The 21,866-nt window shown below is 45.6% G+C and overlaps 1 protein-coding gene across 1 annotated transcript in view; it reads right to left on the reverse strand.

The window, feature by feature from the left end:
• The window catches only part of LOC135061669 (solute carrier organic anion transporter family member 4C1-like), a 303,951-nt gene that overhangs the window by 64,049 nt on the left and 218,036 nt on the right, over positions 1-21,866 (reverse strand). Inside the window, exon 12 of the mRNA XM_063964073.1 lies at positions 21,030-21,167. Within this exon, the coding sequence (XP_063820143.1) occupies positions 21,030-21,167 (138 nt within the window). The remainder of the gene's footprint in view (positions 1-21,029; positions 21,168-21,866) is intronic.

A 21,866-nucleotide genomic window follows, 5' to 3' on the forward strand; every position in this document is an offset into this window, starting at 1 on the left:
GGTTACAAGAGGAAGGGATTTACTGGTCAGTGGACTGCTTCCGCTGTCACCCAAAGTTTTTGAACTTGTCACTGACTTATTATGAATGCGCTGCAGGTGACGTATAAGGGAGGATGTTCCGAGGTGGTTAACGTCCTTACCCCTACTTATTACAGCTTGACAAAGGGAACACACGGCTTGACACCTGTTGTCCGCATTTCTGGTGAAATACCTCCACACCGAAGAGCTGATTTTTTTGGTATTTTCACCTGGCATGTCAACGGCCATATTCCTCCCACGGACAACAGGTGTCTCCCCGGGTGCCTGACTTAAACAAACCACCTCACCATCAGAATCCTCCTGGTCAATTTCCTCCCCAGCGCCAGCAACACCCATATCCTCCTCATCCTGGTGTACTTCAACACTGACATCTTCAATCTGACTATCAGGAACTGGACTGCGGGTGCTCCTTCCAGCACTTGAAGGGGGCGTGCAAATGGTGGAAGGCGCATGCTCTTCACGTCCAGTGTTGGGAAGGTCAGGCATCGCAACCGACACAATTGGACTCTCCTTGTGGATTTGGGATTTCGAAGAATGCACAGTTCTTTGCTGTGCTGCTTTTGCCAGCTTGAGTCTTTTCATTTTTCTAGCGAGAGGCTGAGTGCTTCCATCCTCATGTGAAGCTGAACCACTAGCCATGAACATAGGCCAGGGCCTCAGCCGTTCCTTGCCACTCCGTGTCGTAAATGGCATATTGGCAAGTTTACGCTTCTCCTCCGACAATTTTATTTTAGGTTTTGGAGTCCTTTTTTTTCTGATATTTGGTGTTTTGGATTTGACATGCTCTGTACTATGACATTGGGCATCGGCCTTGGCAGACGACGTTGCTGGCATTTCATCGTCTCGGCCATGACTAGTGGCAGCAGCTTCAGCACGAGGTGGAAGTGGATCTTGATCTTTCCCTAATTTTGGAACCTCAACATTTTTGTTCTCCATATTTTAATAGGCACAACTAAAAGGCACCTCAGGTAAACAATGGAGATGGATACTAGTATACAATTATGGACTGCCTGCCGAGTGTAGACACAGAGGTAGCCACAGCCGTGAACTACCGTACTGTACTGTGTCTGCTGCTAATATAGACTGGTTGATAAAGAGATGTCTATGTAACTATGTATGTATAAAGAAGAAAGAAAAAAAAACCACGGTTAGGTGGTATACAATTATGGACGGACTGCCTGCCGAGTGCCGACACAGAGGTAGCCACAGCCGTGAACTACCGCACTGTACTGTGTCTGCTGCTAATATATAGACTGGTTGATAAAGAGATAGTATACTCGTAACTAGTATGTATGTATAAAGAAAGAAAAAAAAACCACGGTTAGGTGGTATATACAATTATGGACGGGCTGCCGAGTGCCGACACAGAGGTAGCCACAGCCGTGAACTACCGCACTGTACTGTGTCTGCTGCTAATATATAGACTGGTTGATAAAGAGATAGTATACTCGTAACTAGTATGTATGTATAAAGAAAGAAAAAAAAACCACGGTTAGGTGGTATATACAATTATGGACGGGCTGCCGAGTGCCGACACAGAGGTAGCCACAGCCGTGAACTACCGCACTGTACTGTGTCTGCTGCTAATATAGACTGGTTGATAAAGAGATAGTATACTCGTAACTAGTATGTATGTATAAAGAAAGAAAAAAAAAACACGGTTAGGTGGTATATACAATTATGGACGGGCTGCCGAGTGCCGACACAGAGGTAGCCACAGCCGTGAACTACCGCACTGTACTGTGTCTGCTGCTAATATAGACTGGTTGATAAAGAGATAGTATACTCGTAACTAGTATGACTATAAAGAAAGAAAAAAAAACCACGGTTAGGTGGTATATACAATTATGGACGGGCTGCCGAGTGCCGACACAGAGGTAGCCACAGCCGTGAACTACCGCACTGTACTGTGTCTGCTGCTAATATATAGACTGGTTGATAAAGAGATAGTATACTCGTAACTAGTATGTATGTATAAAGAAAGAAAAAAAAACCACGGTTAGGTGGTATATACAATTATGGACGGGCTGCCGAGTGCCGACACAGAGGTAGCCACAGCCGTGAACTACCGCAATGTACTGTGTCTGCTGCTAATATAGACTGGTTGATAAAGAGATAGTATACTCGTAACTAGTATGACTATAAAGAAAGAAAAAAAAACCACGGTTAGATGGTATATACAATTATGGACGGGCTGCCGAGTGCCGACACAGAGGTAGCCACAGCCGTGAACTACCGCACTGTACTGTGTCTGCTGCTAATATATAGACTGGTTGATAAAGAGATAGTATACTCGTAACTAGTATGTATGTATAAAGAAAGAAAAAAAAACCACGGTTAGGTGGTATATACAATTATGGACGGGCTGCCGAGTGCCGACACAGAGGTAGCCACAGCCGTGAACTACCGCACTGTACTGTGTCTGCTGCTAATATATAGACTGGTTGATAAAGAGATAGTATACTCGTAACTAGTATGTATGTATAAAGAAAGAAAAAAAAACCACGGTTAGGTGGTATATACAATTATGGACGGGCTGCCGAGTGCCGACACAGAGGTAGCCACAGCCGTGAACTACCGCACTGTACTGTGTCTGCTGCTAATATATAGACTGGTTGATAAAGAGATAGTATACTCGTAACTAGTATGTATGTATAAAGAAAGAAAAAAAAACCACGGTTAGGTGGTATATACAATTATGGACGGGCTGCCGAGTGCCGACACAGAGGTAGCCACAGCCGTGAACTACCGCACTGTACTGTGTCTGCTGCTAATATAGACTGGTTGATAAAGAGATAGTATACTCGTAACTAGTATGTATGTATAAAGAAAGAAAAAAAAACCACGGTTAGGTGGTATATACAATTATGGACGGGCTGCCGAGTGCCGACACAGAGGTAGCCACAGCCGTGAACTACCGCACTGTACTGTGTCTGCTGCTAATATATAGACTGGTTGATAAAGAGATAGTATACTCGTAACTAGTATGTATGTATAAAGAAAGAAAAAAAAACCACGGTTAGGTGGTATATACAATTATGGACGGGCTGCCGAGTGCCGACACAGAGGTAGTCACAGCCGTGAACTACCGCACTGTACTGTGTCTGCTGCTAATATATAGACTGGTTGATAAAGAGATAGTATACTCGTAACTAGTATGTATGTATAAAGAAAGAAAAAAAAACCACGGTTAGGTGGTATATACAATTATGGACGGGCTGCCGAGTGCCGACACAGAGGTAGCCACAGCCGTGAACTACCGCACTGTACTGTGTCTGCTGCTAATATAGACTGGTTGATAAAGAGATAGTATACTCGTAACTAGTATGTATGTATAAAGAAAGAAAAAAAAACCACGGTTAGGTGGTATATACAATTATGGACGGGCTGCCGAGTGCCGACACAGAGGTAGCCACAGCCGTGAACTACCGCACTGTACTGTGTCTGCTGCTAATATATAGACTGGTTGATAAAGAGATAGTATACTCGTAACTAGTATGTATGTATAAAGAAAGAAAAAAAAACCACGGTTAGGTGGTATATACAATTATGGACGGGCTGCCGAGTGCCGACACAGAGGTAGCCACAGCCGTGAACTACCGCACTGTACTGTGTCTGCTGCTAATATATAGACTGGTTGATAAAGAGATAGTATACTCGTAACTAGTATGTATGTATAAAGAAAGAAAAAAAAACCACGGTTAGGTGGTATATACAATTATGGACGGGCTGCCGAGTGCCGACACAGAGGTAGCCACAGCCGTGAACTACCGCACTGTACTGTGTCTGCTGCTAATATAGACTGGTTGATAAAGAGATAGTATACTACTAATATTATATATACTGGTGGTCAGGTCACTGGTCACTAGTCACACTGGCAGTGGCACTCCTGCAGCAAAAGTGTGCACTGTTTAATTTTAATATAATATTATGTACTCCCGGCTCCTGCTATAACCTATAACTGGCACTGCAGTGCTCCCCAGTCTCCCCCACAATTATAAGCTGTGTGAGCTGAGCACAGTCAGATATATATATACATTGATGCAGCACACTGGGCTGAGCAGTGCACACAGATATGGTATGTGACTGAGTCACTGTGTGTATCGTTTTTTTCAGGCAGAGAACGGATATATTAAATAAAACAAACAACTGCACTGTCTGGTGGTCACTGTGGTCGTCAGTCACTAAACTCTGCACTCTCTTCTACAGTATCACAGCCTCAGGTCAATCTCTCTCTCTCTCTCTCAACCCTAATCTAAATGGAGAGGACGCCAGCCACGTCCTCTCCCTATCAATCTCAATGCACGTGTGAAAATGGCGGCGACGCGCGGCTCCTTATATAGAATCCGAGTCTCGCGATAGAATCCGAGCCTCGCGAGAATCCGACAGCGTCATGATGACGTTCGGGCGCGCTCGGGTTAACCGAGCAAGGCGGGAAGATCCGAGTCGCTCGGACCCGTGAAAAAAAACATGAAGTTCGGGCGGGTTCGGATTCAGAGAAACCGAACCCGCTCATCTCTACTGCATATATCTGTGCTCACACTGCTTAATTGTGGGGACTGGGGAGCAGCTGTATTATATAGCAGGAGTACAGTGCAGAGTTTTGCTGACAGTGACCACCAGTATACGTTGTCTATCTGAAAAACACTCCATATCTGTGGCTGTGCTCAGTGTGCTGCTTTATTGTGGGGACTGGGGACCACCAGTATAATTAATATTATATAGGAGGAGTACAGTGCAGAGTTTTGCTGACAGTGACCACCATTATACGTTGTCTGCCTGAAAAACACTCCATATCTGTGCTCAGTGTGCTGCTTTATTGTGGGGACTGGGGAGTCGGGACCACCAGTATAATATTATATAGAAGGAGTACAGTGCAGAATTTTGCTGACACAGTGACCACCAGTATATATAGCAGTACGGTACGGAAGGCCACTGCTGTACCTACCTCTGTGTCGTCATTAAGTATACTATCCATATCCATCTACATTCTATACCTGTGGTGCATTTTAGTTTTGCAGTTTGCTGACACAGTGACCACCAGTATACTATATATAGCAGTACGGTACGGAAGGCCACTGCTGTACCTACCTCTGTGTTGTCATTAAGTATACTATCCATCTACATTCTATACCTGTGGTGCATTTTAGTTTTGCAGTTTGCTGACACAGTGACCACCAGTATACTATATATAGCAGTACGGTACGGAAGGGCACTGCTGTACCTACCTCTGTGTCGTCATTAAGTATACTATCCATCTACATTCTATACCTGTGGTGCATTTTAGTTGTGCACAGTATATATAGTAGTAGGCCATTGCTATTGATACTGGCATATAATTCCACACATTAAAATATGGAGAACAAAAATGTTGAGGTTAAAATAGGGAAAGATCAAGATCCACTTCCACCTCGTGCTGAAGCTGCTGCCACTAGTCATGGCTGAGACGATGAAATGCCATCAACGTCGTCTCCCAAGGCCGATGCCCAATGTCATAGTAGAGAGCATGTAAAATCCAAAAAACAAAAGTTCAGTAAAATGACCCAAAAATCAAAATTGAAAGCGTATGATGAGAAGCGTAAACTTGCCAATATGCCATTTACGACACAGAGTGGCAAGGAACGGCTGAAGCCCTGGCCTATGTTCATGGCTAGTGGTTCAGATTCACATGAGGATGGAAGCACTCATCCTCCTGCTAGAAATCTTAAAAGACTTAAGCTGGCAAAAGCACAGCAAAGAACTGTGCGTTCTTCTAAATCACAAATCCCCAAGGAGAGTCCAATTGTGTCGGTTGCGATGCCTGACTTTCCCAACACTGGACGGGAAGAGCTTGCGCCTTCCACCATTTGCACGCCCCCTGCAAGTGCTGGAAGGAGCACCCGCAGTCCAGTTCCTGATAGTCAAATTGAAGATGTCACTGTTGAAGTACACCAGTATGAGGATATGGGTGTTGCTGGCACTGGGGAGGAAATTGACAAGGAGGATTCTGATGGTGAGGTGGTTTGTTTAAGTCAGGCACCCGGGGAGACACCTGTTGTCCGTGGGAGGAATATGGCCATTGACATGCCTGGTCAAAATACAAAAAAAATCAGCTCTTCGGTGTGGAATTATTTCAACACAAATGCGGAAAACAGGTGTCAAGCCGTGTGTTGCCTTTGTCACGCTGTAATAAGTAGGGGTAAGGACGTTAACCACCTCGGAACATCCTCCCTTATACGTCATGTGCAGCGCATTCATCATAAGTCAGTGACAAGTTCAAAAACTTTGGATAACAGCGGAAGCAGTCCACTGACCACTAAATCCCTTCCTCTTGTAACCAAGCTCCTGCAAACCACACCACCAACTCCCTCAGTGTCAATTTCCTCCTTACCCAGGAAAGCCAATAGTCCTGCAGGCCATGTCACTGGCAAGTCTGACAAGTCCTCTCCTGCCTGGGATTCCTCCGATGCATCCTTGAGTGTAACGCCTACTGCTGCTGGCGCTGCTGTTGTTGCTGCTGGGAGTCGATCGTCATCCCAGAGGGCAAGTCGGAAGACCACTTGTACTACTTCCAGTAAGCAATTGACTGTCCAACAGTCCTTTGCGAGGAAGATGAAATATCACAGCAGTCATCCTGCAGCAAAGCAGATAACTCAGGCCTTGGCAGCCTGGGCGGTGAGAAACGTGGTTCCAGTATCCACCGTTAATTCAGAAGCAACTAGAGACTTGATTGAGGTATTGTGTCCCCGGTACCAAATACCACCTAGGTTCCATTTCTCTAGGCAGGCGATACCGAAAATGTACACAGACCTCAGAAAAAGAGTCACCAGTGTCCTAAAAAATGCAGTTGTACCCAAAGTCCACTTAACCACGGACATGTGGACAAGTGGAGCAGGGCAGACTCAGGACTATATGACTGTGACAGCCCACTGGGTAGATGTATTGCCTCCCGCAGCAAGAACAGCAGCGGCGGCACCAGTAGCAGCATCTCGCAAACTCGTTCCTAGGCAGGCTACGCTTTGTATCACCGCTTTCCAGAAGAGGCACACAGCTGACAACCTCTTACAGAAACTGAGGAAGATCATCGCAGAATGGCTTACCCCAATTACTCTCCTGGGGATTTGTGACATCGGACAACGCCAGCAATATTGTGCGTGCATTACATCTGGGCAAATTCCAGCACATCCCATGTTTTGCACATACATTGAATTTGGTGGTGCAGAATTATTTAAAAAATGACAGGGGCATGCAAGAGATGCTGTCGGTGGCCCGAAGAATTGCGGGCCACTTTCGGCATTCAGCCACCGCGTACAGAAGACTGGAGCACCACCAAACAATCCTGAACCTGCCCTGCCATCATCTGAAGCAAGAGGTGGTAACGAGGTGGAATTCAACCCTCTATATGCTTCAGAGGATGGAGGAGCAGCAAAAGGCCATTCAAGCCTATACATCTGGCCATGATATATGCAAAGGAGGGGGAATGCACCTGACTCAAGCGCAGTTGAGAATGATTTCAACGTTGTGCAAGGTTCTGCAACCCTTTGAACTTGCCACACGTGAAGTCAGTTCAGACACTGCCAGCCTGAGTCAGGTCATTCCCCTCATCAGGCTTTTGCAGAAGAAGCTAGAGACATTGAAGGAGGAGCTAAAACAGAGCGATTCCGCTAGGGATGTGGGACTTGTGGATGGAGCCCTTAATTCGCTTAACCAGGATTCACGGGTGGTCAATCTGTTGAAATCAGAGCACTACATTTTGGCCACCGTGCTCGATCCTAGATTTAAAACCTACGTTGTATCTCTCTTTCCGGCAGATACAAGTCTGCAGAGGTTCAAGACCTGCTGGTGAGAAAATTTTCAAGTCAAGCGGAACGTGACCCGTCAACAGATCCTCCTTCACATTCTCCCGCAACTGGGGGTGCGAGGAAAAGGCTCAGAATTCCGAGCCCACCCGCTGGCGGTGATGCAGGGCAGTCTGGAGCGAGTGCTGACATCTGGTCCGGACTGAAGGACCTGCCAACGATTACTGACATGTCATCTACTGTCACTGCATATGATTCTCTCACCATTGAAAGAATGGTGGAGGATTATATGAGTGACCGCATCCAAGTAGGCACGTCAGACAGTCCATACGTATACTGGCAGGAAAAAGAGGCAATTTGGAGGCCCTTGCACAAACTGGCTTTATTCTACCTAAGTTGCCCTCCCTCCAGTGTGTACTCCGAAAGAGTGTTTAGTGCAGCCGCTCACCTTGTCAGCAATTGGCGTACGAGGTTACTTCCAGAAAATGTGGAGAAGATGATGTTCATCAAAATGAATTATAATCAATTCCTGCGTGGAGACATTCACCAGCAATTGCCTCCTGAAAGTACACAGGGACCTGAGATGGTGGATTCCAGTGGGGACGAATTAATAATCTGTGAGGAGGGGGATGTACACAGTGAAAGGGGTGAGGAATCGGAGGATGAGGAGGAGGAGGACATCTTGCCTCTGTAGAGCCAGTTTGTGCAAGGAGAGATTGATTGCTTCTTTTTTGGTGGGGGCCCAAACCAACCAGTCATTTCAGTCACAGTCGTGTGACAGACCCTGTCGCTGAAATGATGGGTTCGTTAAAGTGTGCATGTCCTGTTTATACAACGTAAGGGTGGGTGGGAGGGCCCAAGGACAATTCCATCTTGCACCTCTTTTTTCTTTCATTTTTCTTTGCATCATGTGCTGTTTGGGGACAATTTTTTTGAAGTGCCATCCTGTCTGACACTGCAGTGCCACTCCTAGATGGGCCAGGTGTTTGTGTCGGCCACTTGTGTCGCTTATCTTAGTCACACAGCTACCTTGGTGCGCCTCTTTTTTTCTTTGCATCATGTGCTGTTTGGGGACAATTTTTTTGAAGTGCCATCCTGCCTGACACTGCAGTGCCACTCCTAGATGGGCCAGGTGTTTGTGTCGGCCACTTGTGTCGCTTAGCTTAGCCATCCAGCGACCTCGGTGCAAATTTTAGGACTAAAAATAATATTGTGAGGTGTGAGGTGTGCAGAATAGACTGGAAATGAGTGGAAATTATGGTAATTTAGGTTAATAATACTATGGGATCAAAATGACCCACAAATTCTATGATTTAAGCAGTTTTTTAGGGTTTTTGAAAAAAACACCCGAATCCAAAACACACCCGAATCCGACAAAAAATTTTCGGTGAGTTTTTGCCAAAACGCGTCCGAATCCAAAACACGGCCGCGGAACCGAATCCAAAACCAAAACACAAAACCCGAAAAATGTCCGGTGCACATCACTACTTAAAATGTGTTTAAATGAATTAACGCTGTGTGTGTATATGTCATAAAAACAATACTACTGTAACAAACATTTCTGCCATCATACATTTCGAAAAATTAAACCACACAAATAGAAGGTTAACAGTATTTTTTTTTTATCAAATACAATGTTGTGCTCATGTACACTTGTATTCCAATGGTGATTGTTTAACACAAGAAAGGTTGTATAATTTTATAAACAATGCAGAATTTAATTATAAAACTCTGTAAAAAAAAAATCTTTTTTTTTATTGTCTATCCTGACAATGGCCCTCATTCCGAGTTGTTCGCTCGTTATTTTTTTCTCACAACGGAGCGATTAGTCGCTAATGCGCATGCGCAATGTCCGCAGTGCGACTGCGCCAAGTAAATTTGCTATGCTGTTAGGTATTTTACTCACGTCATTACGAGGTTTGTTCTTCTTTCTGGTGATCGTAATGTGATTGACAGGAAGTGGGTGTTTCTGGGCGGAAACTGGTCGTTTTATGGGCGTGTGCGAAAAAACGCTACCGTTTCTGGGAAAAACGCGGGAGTGGCCGGAGAAACGGAGGAGTGTCTGGGCGAACGCTGGGTGTGTTTGTGACGTCAAACCAGGAACGACAAGCACTGAACTGATCGCAGATGCCGAGTAAGTCTGGAGCTACTCAGAAACTGCTAAGAACTGTCTATTCGCAATTTTGCTAATCTTTCGTTCGCAATTTTGATAAGCTAAGATTCACTACCAGTAGGCGGCGGCTTAGCGTGAGCAAAGCTGCTAAAAACAGCTTGCGAGCGAACAACTCGGAATGAGGACCAATGCCTGGATGTAGAGCACTCTCTGGATTGTGAGCCACTTAGCTCCTGAGAGCATAATGTGCACCTTTATGGGGTTGCCATGGGTGTAGAATGTGGAATTATACTCCCCTAAATGCTGGTTGGTGCCTTTGGTAACCGTTCAATAATTTGGAACACTAAAATAGAGATGATGGCGTTTAAGTCCCAGGTGGCAATGGCAATATCCTGCGAGACCATCAAAATATTTACAGTCTGCTGATGAGTTGTGTTGGGTGTGGTATGGCTGACTAATGGTCTCCTGACACACATAAATCAGGGTTGCCTACCCTCCCGCATTTAGCTGGAGGATCCCTTCTTTTACATAAGCTCTCCGCTGCCCTGCAAAAGCTCCGGGTGCTCCTGGTTTTTCTACTTACTCACTGAAAATGTGGTCTGCGCATAAGCAAATCCCGATTGCCAGGGGGCGGGGCCTGCATGGCAATATCATGAAGTGAATGTCATATTATTTAAGTACAGGCCGCCGATATGATACCGATCACGCTGTGCCCTCATTTAAATAACATGATGCCCACACCATGACGCCACCCGTATAGGTACCGCCTTGAGTCCAACGCAGGCGCGTCGAGGTGTTTGGAGGACGGTTGTCTGACGTCAGGACCGGGACCTTCATCGCTGGATCCGTCGCACTAGGTGAGTAACTACAACCCTGGTCTTGTTTTTCAGGAATCTTTTTTAGAGTAACAGGGCTGCACAAGCATTCGCAGCCCTGCTATGCTATAATACACTCCCCCATAGGCTGAGCTGAAACTGAGGCTGCAAGCGGGAGGGAGAGGCGGAACTAGAGGGGCTCAGACGGCTGCCAGTGATAGAGTTGCTGCCCCGATCGGGCGGCCACCAGCGCCGCAGCTCACACATCTAAGCGGAGATGAACCAACAGCGGGAGGGAGAAGTTGCAGAAGCTCTCCTTTCAGTGCCGACGGTTATGCTGCCGATGAGAATGAAGAGTGGGGGGGAGGGGGGGCGAGAAGCTGAGGAGCCAGCTTGCACTTTACTGAAAGTTATGTTGCCACAGAACTTTGACTTCCCCCACATACCATGTAAGTTGTTTTTTTTTGTTTTTTTTTGTTTTTTTTTGTTTTTGGGGGGATGGGCATTGAATGTGTGTTATCATTCCAATGTGGGTGCAACGTGTGTTATTATTTCCCTAGGGGCAATGGGGTAGATGTATGAACATGCAGGATGCGGATGTTATTTGCAAGGATCCGCTTCCCCTCCAGATCGTGGTGAAGTGGGTCCAAATACCGCCTGCATGTATTATTACAACTGTTGCCATTGTGGGAGAGCGTTAAATCATCTGTCTGGTGATAAACGCTCTCTCACTATTGGCTCTCCTTACTAGCGTTTGTGCCTCAGTGCGCATGCAGCGACTATTATTTAACCAGCGAAACGTGCAGCTTCTTAGAAAAAGCAGCGCCAATAATGACAGGGGTGCACAGGCATTTACTGGTAATCACTCCTGTCTTACATGGAGGAGAAGCAGTGATACCGCTTCTCCCCCATAACGCCTGTTCTTATATCTACCCCAATGTGTGTTATTATTCTCCTGTGGGGGCATTGTGTGTGTTTTTTTCCTGTGTTGGACAGTGTGGGACTGATTATGAGTCAGATAGAAATGGTCCATATCTGTGTCTCTTTGCCGGTCACACATCTGCGACTTAATGTAAATGCTGCTGCATAGCCTTTCCCTAGTGCACATCCCTGGATTTGAATCTGCAAGGACTGAGACACCCTTTGCATCGTCCATAGGTGCTGAAATTCTGATTAATGCTTCCTTAAATGCCACATTCAGCTGAAACATTGAAACTTGCACCAGCCCTATTGCAGGTGCAGAGTCTCCATCTGAGTACAGCCTCCTATGTGAGCCCTATTGCAGGTGCAGAGTCTCTGTCTGAGTATGGCCTCCTGTGTGAGCCCTATTGTAGGTGCAGAGTCTCCGTCTGAGTACAGCCTCCTGTGAGAGCCCTATTGCAGGTGCAGAGTCTCCGTCTGAGTACTGGGTGCGACGGATCCAGCCCCGGTCTTGTTTTTCAGGAATCTTTTTTTAGCATAGCATAGCAGGGCTGCACAAGCGTTCGCAGCCCTGCTATGCTATAATACACTCCCACATAGGCGGCGTTCGGTTGATCACACGAGCAGCAAAAGTTGCTACGTGTGATCAACTCGGAATGACCCCCTATGTGCACTGCAGGTGTGGCAGCTATAACATTTGCAGAGAGAGCTAAGGTGGGTACACACTGCTTGATATATTGGCCGTTCTCTTGAATGGCCGATATATCGCGGGTCCGTCGGCCAGTGTGTACGGACGATATGTCTGTGAACTCCGTCGTTCACAGATATATCGCGTTGCGCCCGCAGCACAGCCCACAGCCAAAATATCTACAGATATATTGGCACGTCACTGTGTGTGTACACATGATGCGGCAGCCAGCGGTGATTGACAGCTGAACTGGGTGGAGGTGTGTACATGCCTGCCCAGTTCATGACCTCAGTCCCCGACGGATCGGGCAATGTGTATGCTCAACACACTGCCCGATCGGCAGATCTATCTATCTATCTATCTATCTATCTATCTATCTATCTATCTATCAGTGTGTACCCACCTTTAGATTTGGGTGGGTTGTTTTGTTTCTATGCAGGGTAAATACTGGCTGCTTTATTTTTACACTGCAATTTAGATTTCAGTTTGAACACACCCCACCCAAATATAACTCTTTCTCTGCACATGTTATATCTGGCCCCCCTGCAGTGCACATGGTTTTGCCCAACTGCTAACAAATTTTCTGCTGCGATGAGCTCTACAGACCAAACCAATAATACTCACAAAACCACAACAAAATGAATATCAGAATCATATTAAATTTTGCACAATAACATAGGGCCTAATTCAGACCTGATCGTAGCAGCAGACTTGTTAGCAGTTGGGCAAAACCATGTGTACTGCGGGGGGGAGGGGGGGGGGGCAGATATAACATGTGCAGAGAGAGTTATGGGCCCTACACACTTACAGATCTCACTGCACCTTATCATACTTGGCTACGCTCCCTCATTCCGCAGGAGACTCCCTGAAATAGAAGCAATCTCCCTGACTCTCTGAATAGTCCAGCAATCTCCCTGATTGCTCCTTAACCCCATTGTGCAACTGTTATGTTCTTGGGGGGGGGAAATAAATCACACCTACATACAGTACATTCAAATGGGAACATCAGTGCCCTTTCCCTGCCTTGGTTATAAGTAGTGATGAGCGGGTTCGGTTCCTCGAGATCCGAACCCCCCCCGAACTTCACCCCTTTTACACGGTTCCGAGGCAGCCTCGGATCTTCCCGCCTTGCACGGTTAACCCGAGCGCGCCCGAACGTCATCATCCCGCTGTCGGATTCTCGCGAGATTCGTATTCTATATAAGGAGCCGCGCGTCGCCGCCATTTTCACCCGTGCTTTGGATATGATAGCGAGAGGACGTGGCTGCGTTCTCTCAGTTTCTGTGTTCAGTGTGCTGCAAATATCTGCTCAGTGTGCTTGCAAATATCTGTGCTCAGTGTGCTGAAAATATCTACGTTCTCTGCATGAGAAACGCTCTATATCTGTGCTGCATTGTAGTATATAGTAGGACGACAGAATGTTGCTGTGACCATCAGTATATATATAGCAGTACGGTACAGTAGTCCACTGCTCTACCTCTGTGTCGTCAAGTAAACTATGCATCCATACCTGTGCTGCATTTTAGTTGTGCGCAGTATATAGTAGGAGGGGACAGTGCAGAATGTTGCTGTGACCACCAGTATATATATAGCAGTACAGTACAGTAGTCCACTGCTCTACCTCTGTGTCGTCAAGTATACTATGCATCCATACCTGTGCTGCATTTTAGTTGTGCGCAGTATATAGTAGGAGGGGACAGTGCAGAATGTTGCTGTGACCACCAGTCTATATATAGCAGTACGGTACAGTAGTCTACTGCTCTACCTCTGTGTCGTCAAGTATACTACAAAAGTTCAGTAAAATGACCCAAAAATCAAAATTAAAAGCGTCTGATGAGAAGCGTAAACTTGCCAATATGCCATTTACGACACGGAGTGGCAAGGAACGGCTGAGGCCCTGGCCTATGTTCATGGCTAGTGGTTCAGATTCACATGAGTATGGAAGCATTCATCCTCTCGCTAGAAAACTGCAGTGCCACTACTAGATGGGCCAGGTGTTTGTGTCGGCCACTTGGGTCGCTTAGCTTAGTCACACAGCTAACTCATTGCACCTCTTTTTTTCTTTGCATCATGTGCTGTTTGGGGGCTATTTTTTTTAAGTGCCATCCTGTCTGACACTGCAGTGCCACTCCTAGATGGGCCAGGTGTTTGTGTCGGCCACTTGGGTCGCTTAGCTTAGTCACACAGCTAACTCATTGCACATCTTTTTTTCTTTGCATCATGTGCTGTTTGGGGGCTATTTTTTAAATCCGCCATCCTGTCTGACACTGCAGTGCCACTCCTAGATGGGCCAGGTGTTTGTGTCGGCCACTTGGGTCGCTTAGCTTAGTCACACAGCTAACTCATTGCACCTCTTTTTTTCTTTGCATCATGTGCTGTTTGGGGACTATTTTTTAAATCTGCCATCCTGTCGGACACTGCAATGCCACTCCTAGATGGGCCAGGTGTTTGTGTTGGCCACTTGCGTCGCTTAGCTTAGTCACACAGCTACCTCATTGCACCTCTATTTTTCTTTGCATCATGTGCTGTTTGGGGACTAGTTTTTAAATCTGCCATCCTGTCTGACACTGCAGTGCACCTCCTAGATGGGCCAGGTGTTTGTGTCGGCCACTTGGGTCGCTTACCTTAGCCATCCAGCGACCTCGGTGCAAATTTTAGGACTAAAAATAATATTGTGAGGTGTGAGGTGTTCAGAATAGACTGGAAATAAGTGGAAATTATGGTTATTGAGGTTAATAATACTATGGGATCAAAATGACCCCCAAATTCTATGATTTAAGCTGTTTTTGAGGGGGTTTTGTAAATAATCACCCGAATCCGACAAAAAATTTTCTGGGAGGTTTTGCCAAAATGCGTCAGAATCTAAAACATGGCCGTGGAACCGAATCCAAAACACAAAACCCGAAAAATTTCCGGTGCACATTACTAGTTATAAGGCACAATGATCCCTATGGCTACATGCATTTTAAATAACGTTTCTCGTGGCCACTTACAGTATATGGATCCTCTGGTAAAGCACAATACATGAACAAATTCTGCAAAATATATGAGTATTTTCTTCAATAAGCAGATCTTACTAACTTTGGGGCTCATTTACATTTGGATGGAAGTCATTTTTATGACACGCCTCTCAGATGTAGCAGTACATGTCCGCACTGATAGGTGTTACTTTCACATCTCCCTGAAATGCTTTTTCAAAAGTAGGCAAGTATGCATGATATGAACGTTCTCATTCATTAATGAACGAGAACTCGTTCATGTTGTGCAGTGCGCTCGTTAATCGTTGGTGCCAGGTCACTTATGCATGCAGGCCAATATGGACAATCTCGTCCATATTAGCATGCACTGCTATGGAGCCGGGTGGGTGACGGGGGGGAGGGGGAGGGGGAGTGAAGAAAGTTCACTTTCCCCATCCCCTCCCCCCTGCTGCCGGGTCACCATTTGGCCAGCTCGGTGGTAGATCGACGAGTGTGTAGGGCCCATTAGATTTGGGTGGGTTATATTGTTTCTGTGCAGGGTAAATACTGGCTGCTTTATTTTTTACACTGCAATTTAGGCTCCAGTTTAGGCTCCACCGAAATCTAAATTTCTCTGCACATGTTATATCTGCCCCCCCTGTAGTGCACATTGGGGGTCATTCTGACCCGATCGCACGTTGCAGTTTTTCACAGTGTAGCGATCGGGTTAGAACTGCGCATGCGCCGGTGCCGCAGTGCACTGGCGCATGGCCGCCCGTTGCTGTGCTATGATCAGGAGGGGGCGAAACGGCGGCGTTTGCCTGCTGTTTCGTGAGCACGGTCCGGCCAATGCAGGTCCGGCCAATGGAGCGAAGAGCAGCTCTCAGCCAGCACGCTAAAGCTGCGCTGGTAGGGAGCTACTCTTGAGGTGCTGTGTGATACCTTTGCAGTTCTGCGGGGGAGGGGCGGTGGCACTGACATGCGGGGCAGACTAGCCCTGTGCTGGGCGTCCCCCCCCCATGTCTGAGTTCATGATCGTAGCTGTGCTAAATTTACGGAATAACCCCCCTTGTTTTGCCCATCTGCTAACAAATTTGCTGATATGATCAGGTCTGAATTAGGCACATAGTTACTACCGGAACTACTAAACATACATTGAAAAACTGCCAATTAGCTTATAATAAAATAGACCATCTCCAAAATCATATTAACATTGATGCACCAGATACAAACAAAATAAACCAAATTACCAATGTAGGGAGTGAGTAAGTAAGGTGAACAAACAAATACCTTTAATATTATTTATGTCACAGTGATTAGTAGCACTTGCAAGAGATGCAGTCAGCTCATCTATAAATGCACATGCCGTCTAAGTACCACCTACAGTACTAATATTAAGCTACAATACCAGCCACCACACTCAGGGCAGGATGTACTAAAGGGAAAATGCTGTAAAATCCGGTTTTACCGCATTTTCATATGTACTAACCCACGGTCGCCGGGTTTTCGATGCAGAGGGTATCACCATCTGTTTATGGTGATACCCTATAGAAGCCTATGGGCTTCTTACTGCATCCCGCCGCCCCACGCCGACCCCACCCCGGCATACCTTTTCCCGGAACCCAAACTCTTCCTCCCCCAGCAACACAGACCTTCCGGCTGCAGGGAGGAGGAGCCCGGGACTGACTGCTGGTGTCACCTTCCAGGGCTGCTTCTCCATCCACTGAAGCATATAAAGCGTAGAATGCCACCTCATTACTACCTCTTGCTTTAGATGATGGCAGGGCAAGTTCAAAAGTGTTTGCTGGCACCCCAGTCTTCAACATTCAGTTGATGGGAAAATGTCCCAAAGGTTTTCTGGCCACAGACAGCATCTCCTGCACGCCCCTGGCATTTTTAAAAAAAATTCTGCACTACCAAATTAATTGTATGAGCAAAACATGGTATGTGTTGGAATTCGCCCAGATGTAATGCTCTCACAATATTGGTGGCATTGTCAGATATCTTAAATCCTGAGGAGAGTCCAAGTGAGGTAAGCCATTGTGCAATGATTTCCCTCAGTTTTTCTAAGAGGTTCTCAGTGGTGTGCCTCTTACTGAAATCGGTGATACACAGCGTAGCCTGCCTCTGAATGAGTTGGCATTTGTGAGATACTGCTAGTGCTGCTGCTCTTGGTTCTGTGAAAGGCAATACATCTACCCAGTGGGCTGTCACAGTCATAAAGTCTTTAGTTTTCCCTGTTCCACTTGTCCACATATCCATGGTTAACAGTACAATGGCATTTCTGAGGACACATAACACTTTTTTACTGTCCTTGTACAGGCTGGGAATTGCTTGTCAAGTGAATTGGAATCTGGATGGGATTTGGTACCAGGTACACAGTACATCAATCAACTGCCTAAATCCCACTGCACTCATGGCGGATACTGGATGCACACCTAACACCAGCATAGTTGTTATGGCCTCAGTAATCCACTTTACAACTGGGAGACTGCTGTAATACTTCATCTTCCTTGTAAAGGATTGTTGTCTTCCTTGTAAAGGATTGTTGAACAGTCAATTGTTTTGTTAAACTACAAGTAGTCTTCGTGGTCCCCTTCTGGGATGAAGATCAACTCACAGCAGCAACAGCAGCAGCAGTAGGCGTAGCATTCAAGGATACTCCGGAGGAATCCCGGATAGGAGAGGAGTAAGTCATGCCTATGAAATTTGATACAGGACTACTTCCGATCCTGATTGAGGAGGAAATTGAAGATGAGGGTGTTGGTGGTGGGGATTGCAGGCGCTTGGATCCAACAGAGAAAATGGAGCTAGGTGTCGCTGGACTGGTTACGTTGTTAGCCAAAGTTTCTGAATCTGACAATGACTTTTGATGAATGCGCTGCAAGTTACGTATAAGGGAGGATGTTCCTAGGTGGTAAAGGTGCTTACCCCTACTTACTATGGCTTTACAAAGGCACCAGATGGCTTTACACTTGTTGTCCGGATTTGGGTAGAAAAAATTCCACACAGAAGTGGATTTTTTTGTCTTTTGCCCAAGCATGACAGTGGGCTTTTTCATACCATGGGCAACAACTGTCTCTACTGGTGCTTTATTTAATCAAACCCCATCCCCAACATCAGAATTCTCATCATCAACATTCTTATTAGCGCCAGCTACACCAATATCCTCCTCATTCTGGTGTTTTTCTACAGTGGCATCTTCAATCTCAATGTCATCTTGTTGACTGGTGCTGCTCCTCCCAACACTTGCATAGGGTGTGCAAATGGTAGAAGGAGCCTCATCTTCCCATACAGTATTGGAAAGGTCAGGCTTACAGTATATATCGCAATCATGGACATACTTGGACTCTCCTTGGGGATTGGTGATATTTCTGAATGCACAGTTGGTTACTCTGCATTAACAAGTTTAATTTTTTTTAAACTTCTACAGGGAGGAGGGCTTACATCATCATTATGAGATGCAGAACCACCAGTTATAAACAGAGGCCAAGGCCTTAACCTTTCCTTGCCACTTTGTGCAGTGAATGGCATATTGCTAATCTTACATTTCTCGTCAGCTAACTTTACTCTTTTTTTTTTCACCGTAAAATATTGTTTCTTTGATTTTACATGCCCTCTACGCCATTGGGCATCGGCCTTAGTAGATGACATTGACGGACTTGCATTGTCAATTTCATGATTAGTGGCAGCAGCTTCAGCCTTAGCAGTAGTAAGTGGTTCCTGATCTTTCAATTGTTTGTCCTCTATTTCTATCAACATGAAGTGGGGTACAGCAACAGTGCCGCTCAAATGAGACAGAAGTTTGTATTATTATTTTTCATATCAGACACCAGCGGTTACAGTGTCGCACAAATGAGTCAGAAATATATATTTTTGCACACTGCGATTTAGCTTCACCAACAGCATCGCACAATACGTGTATGAGTCAAAGAAGGTAGTTGAACACTGTGGTTGACCTTCACCAACAGTGTCGCACAATACAGGTATGAGTCAGAAATGGTAGTCAAACACTACTCTTGACCTTCACCAACAGCATCGCATAATATGTTTATGAGTCAGAAATGGTACAGCAACAGTGCCGCTCAAATGAGACAGATGTATGTATTATTATTTTTCATATCAGACACCAGCGGTTAACAGTGTCGCACAAATGAGTCAGAAATATATATTTTTACACACTGCGGTTTAGCTTCACCACAGCGTCGCACAATACGTGTATGAGCCAAAGAAGGTAGTTGAACACTGCGGTTGACCTTCACCAACAGTGTCACACAATACGTGTATCAGTCAGAAAGGGTAGTCAAACACTGTGGTTGACCTTCACCAACAGCGTTGTACAATACGTGTATGAGTCATAAATGGTAGTTGAACACTGTGGTTGACCAACAGTGTCGCACAATACGTGTATGAGTAGGAAATAATATACTGCGGTCTGAGCGGGAGTGTCACAGTAAATATGAAAATAAAATCTAAATTGTATAGTACACTGAGGTACAAAAAAAAATTATATATATATATATATATATATATATTATTTACAATTATTCATCACTTTAAGATACAACAAAGAGAACACCTCTTTTTCAGATACAGAAGAGAGAGCACCCCTTTTTCAGATACCACAGACAGAGAGAGCACCCCTTTCAGAAACAGCAGACAGAGAAAGCTCCCCTTTCAAATACAGCAGACAGAGCACCCCTTTTTCAGATACAGCAGAGAGCACCCCTTTCAGAAACAGCAGAGAGAGCACCCCTTTTTCAGATACAGCAGAGAGAGCACCCCTTTCAGAAACAGCAGAGAGAGCACACATTTTTCAGATACAGCAGAGAGAGCACCCCTTTTTCAGATGCAGCAGAGAGAGCACCCCTTTCAAATACAGCAGACAGGCAGAACACCCCTTTCAGATACACCAGACAGAGAGAGCACCTTTTTCAGTTACAGCATACAGAGAGCACCCGTTTCAGATACAGCAGAGAGAGCACCCCTTTCAGATACAGCAGAGAGAGTAGCCCTTTTAGATGCACCCGCCCCACGCCAGAGAGCACTGTACTGATACAGACACGTCCACAGCCGGAGTGAAGATGGCACCGATCACCAGGGACTTATATAGAATCCAAAACCCGCAAGAATCCGAAAGCGTGTAGATAGCGGGTAGCGGGAAGGTGACGTTCAGCCTCACTTTGGGATCCAAGTAAGACGGGATGTCCCGAGCTGGGCTCGGATCCTGGCTTGGATCTCAATGTTCGGGTGAATCCGGTTCTCGGTGAACCGTACCCACTCATCTCTAATATTTTTGTTGCAAAAGTCACAGATAAAGCATAACACTGAATGGAACGGCAAACTTGTAGCATTCCTATTTTATCCAAGTCAATATCTGAGTTGCACACTGCTGCTGCATTAAATGACAGCGCCAGTGTCCACTGTCTACGGTACTTGTGCACTATTCTTTTGTCACATTAGCATTATACTGTAGCTAAGAAGTACATTTAGCACAAAACTATATGACTTAGTTACAAAATGTGTGGTGCACCAAACGGTGCTATTTGGCACGATTTGAGGATAGGCGTACAGTATGTGGACACAATTGGAAAACATTTAACATCTTTTTTTTAACTTGAAGCCTTGATGGCACATGTAATGTTTGAGTGTTATTATATCTACTTAGCTTTACTGTACTACACAATTGTTTTACTTAAAAACACAGTTATTACTTACTGATGCCAATCAGTTTGTAAGATATACTTGAGTTATCGTAGGTCCAGCATGCTCCCTTACTGCCACATTCATTTACGTTCCATAGAATACAACTGCTGTCTATGACAACTCCAAATACTATTGGTCCTGGAATAGAACCTAAAAACAAAAGCTTACATTTATAGTAGAATAAAGTCAGGATTGAAGTACTGACAATGCATTATTTTGATATGCAAATAATATTTTAAAAGCAGGTTATTTTCAGTGGTTTTTATTGCTGATTTCTCCAACTATTCCAAAATATAAAGACCTATGCAAAATTATTTATTTTATATAATATATGCAATTATTAATTTACATTACAATTCCTTTTATAACATATATGTAATTATTAAATCATGGGAACTGATTGGTTGGTATGTTATCTCTCTCCACTTTATCTCGCTCCAAGCTTTGATAAGTCTCCCCCTGAGTATACATACTTACCTTGTGATAGTGGGTCCCTCCTCCTCCACGACGCCATCACCCCTGTGATATCTTTGGGAAGATGGTGCTGCACAGGGAAAGCAAAGAGTCTTTGGGGGTCATTCCGACCTGATCGCTCGCTGCAGTTCATTGCAGCGCAGTGATCAGTTCAGAACTGCGCATGTGCCGCATGGCTGACAGCCGATGGCTGTCGTTGCCAAGCGACTGCCTCTGCCTGATTGACAGGCAGAGGCGGTCGCTGGGCGGGAGGGGGCGACACGGTGGCATGTGGCCGCCATTTTGTGGACACAGTCCGGCCAACACAGGCGGGGCCGGACCGTGCGGGGGGCGGGCCACAGCGGCTGTGTAAGTCACACGCAGCTGCTGCGACCC

Source organism: Pseudophryne corroboree, chromosome 1 (genome assembly GCF_028390025.1).
Source record: "Pseudophryne corroboree isolate aPseCor3 chromosome 1, aPseCor3.hap2, whole genome shotgun sequence".
Taxonomy (NCBI): domain Eukaryota; kingdom Metazoa; phylum Chordata; class Amphibia; order Anura; family Myobatrachidae; genus Pseudophryne; species Pseudophryne corroboree.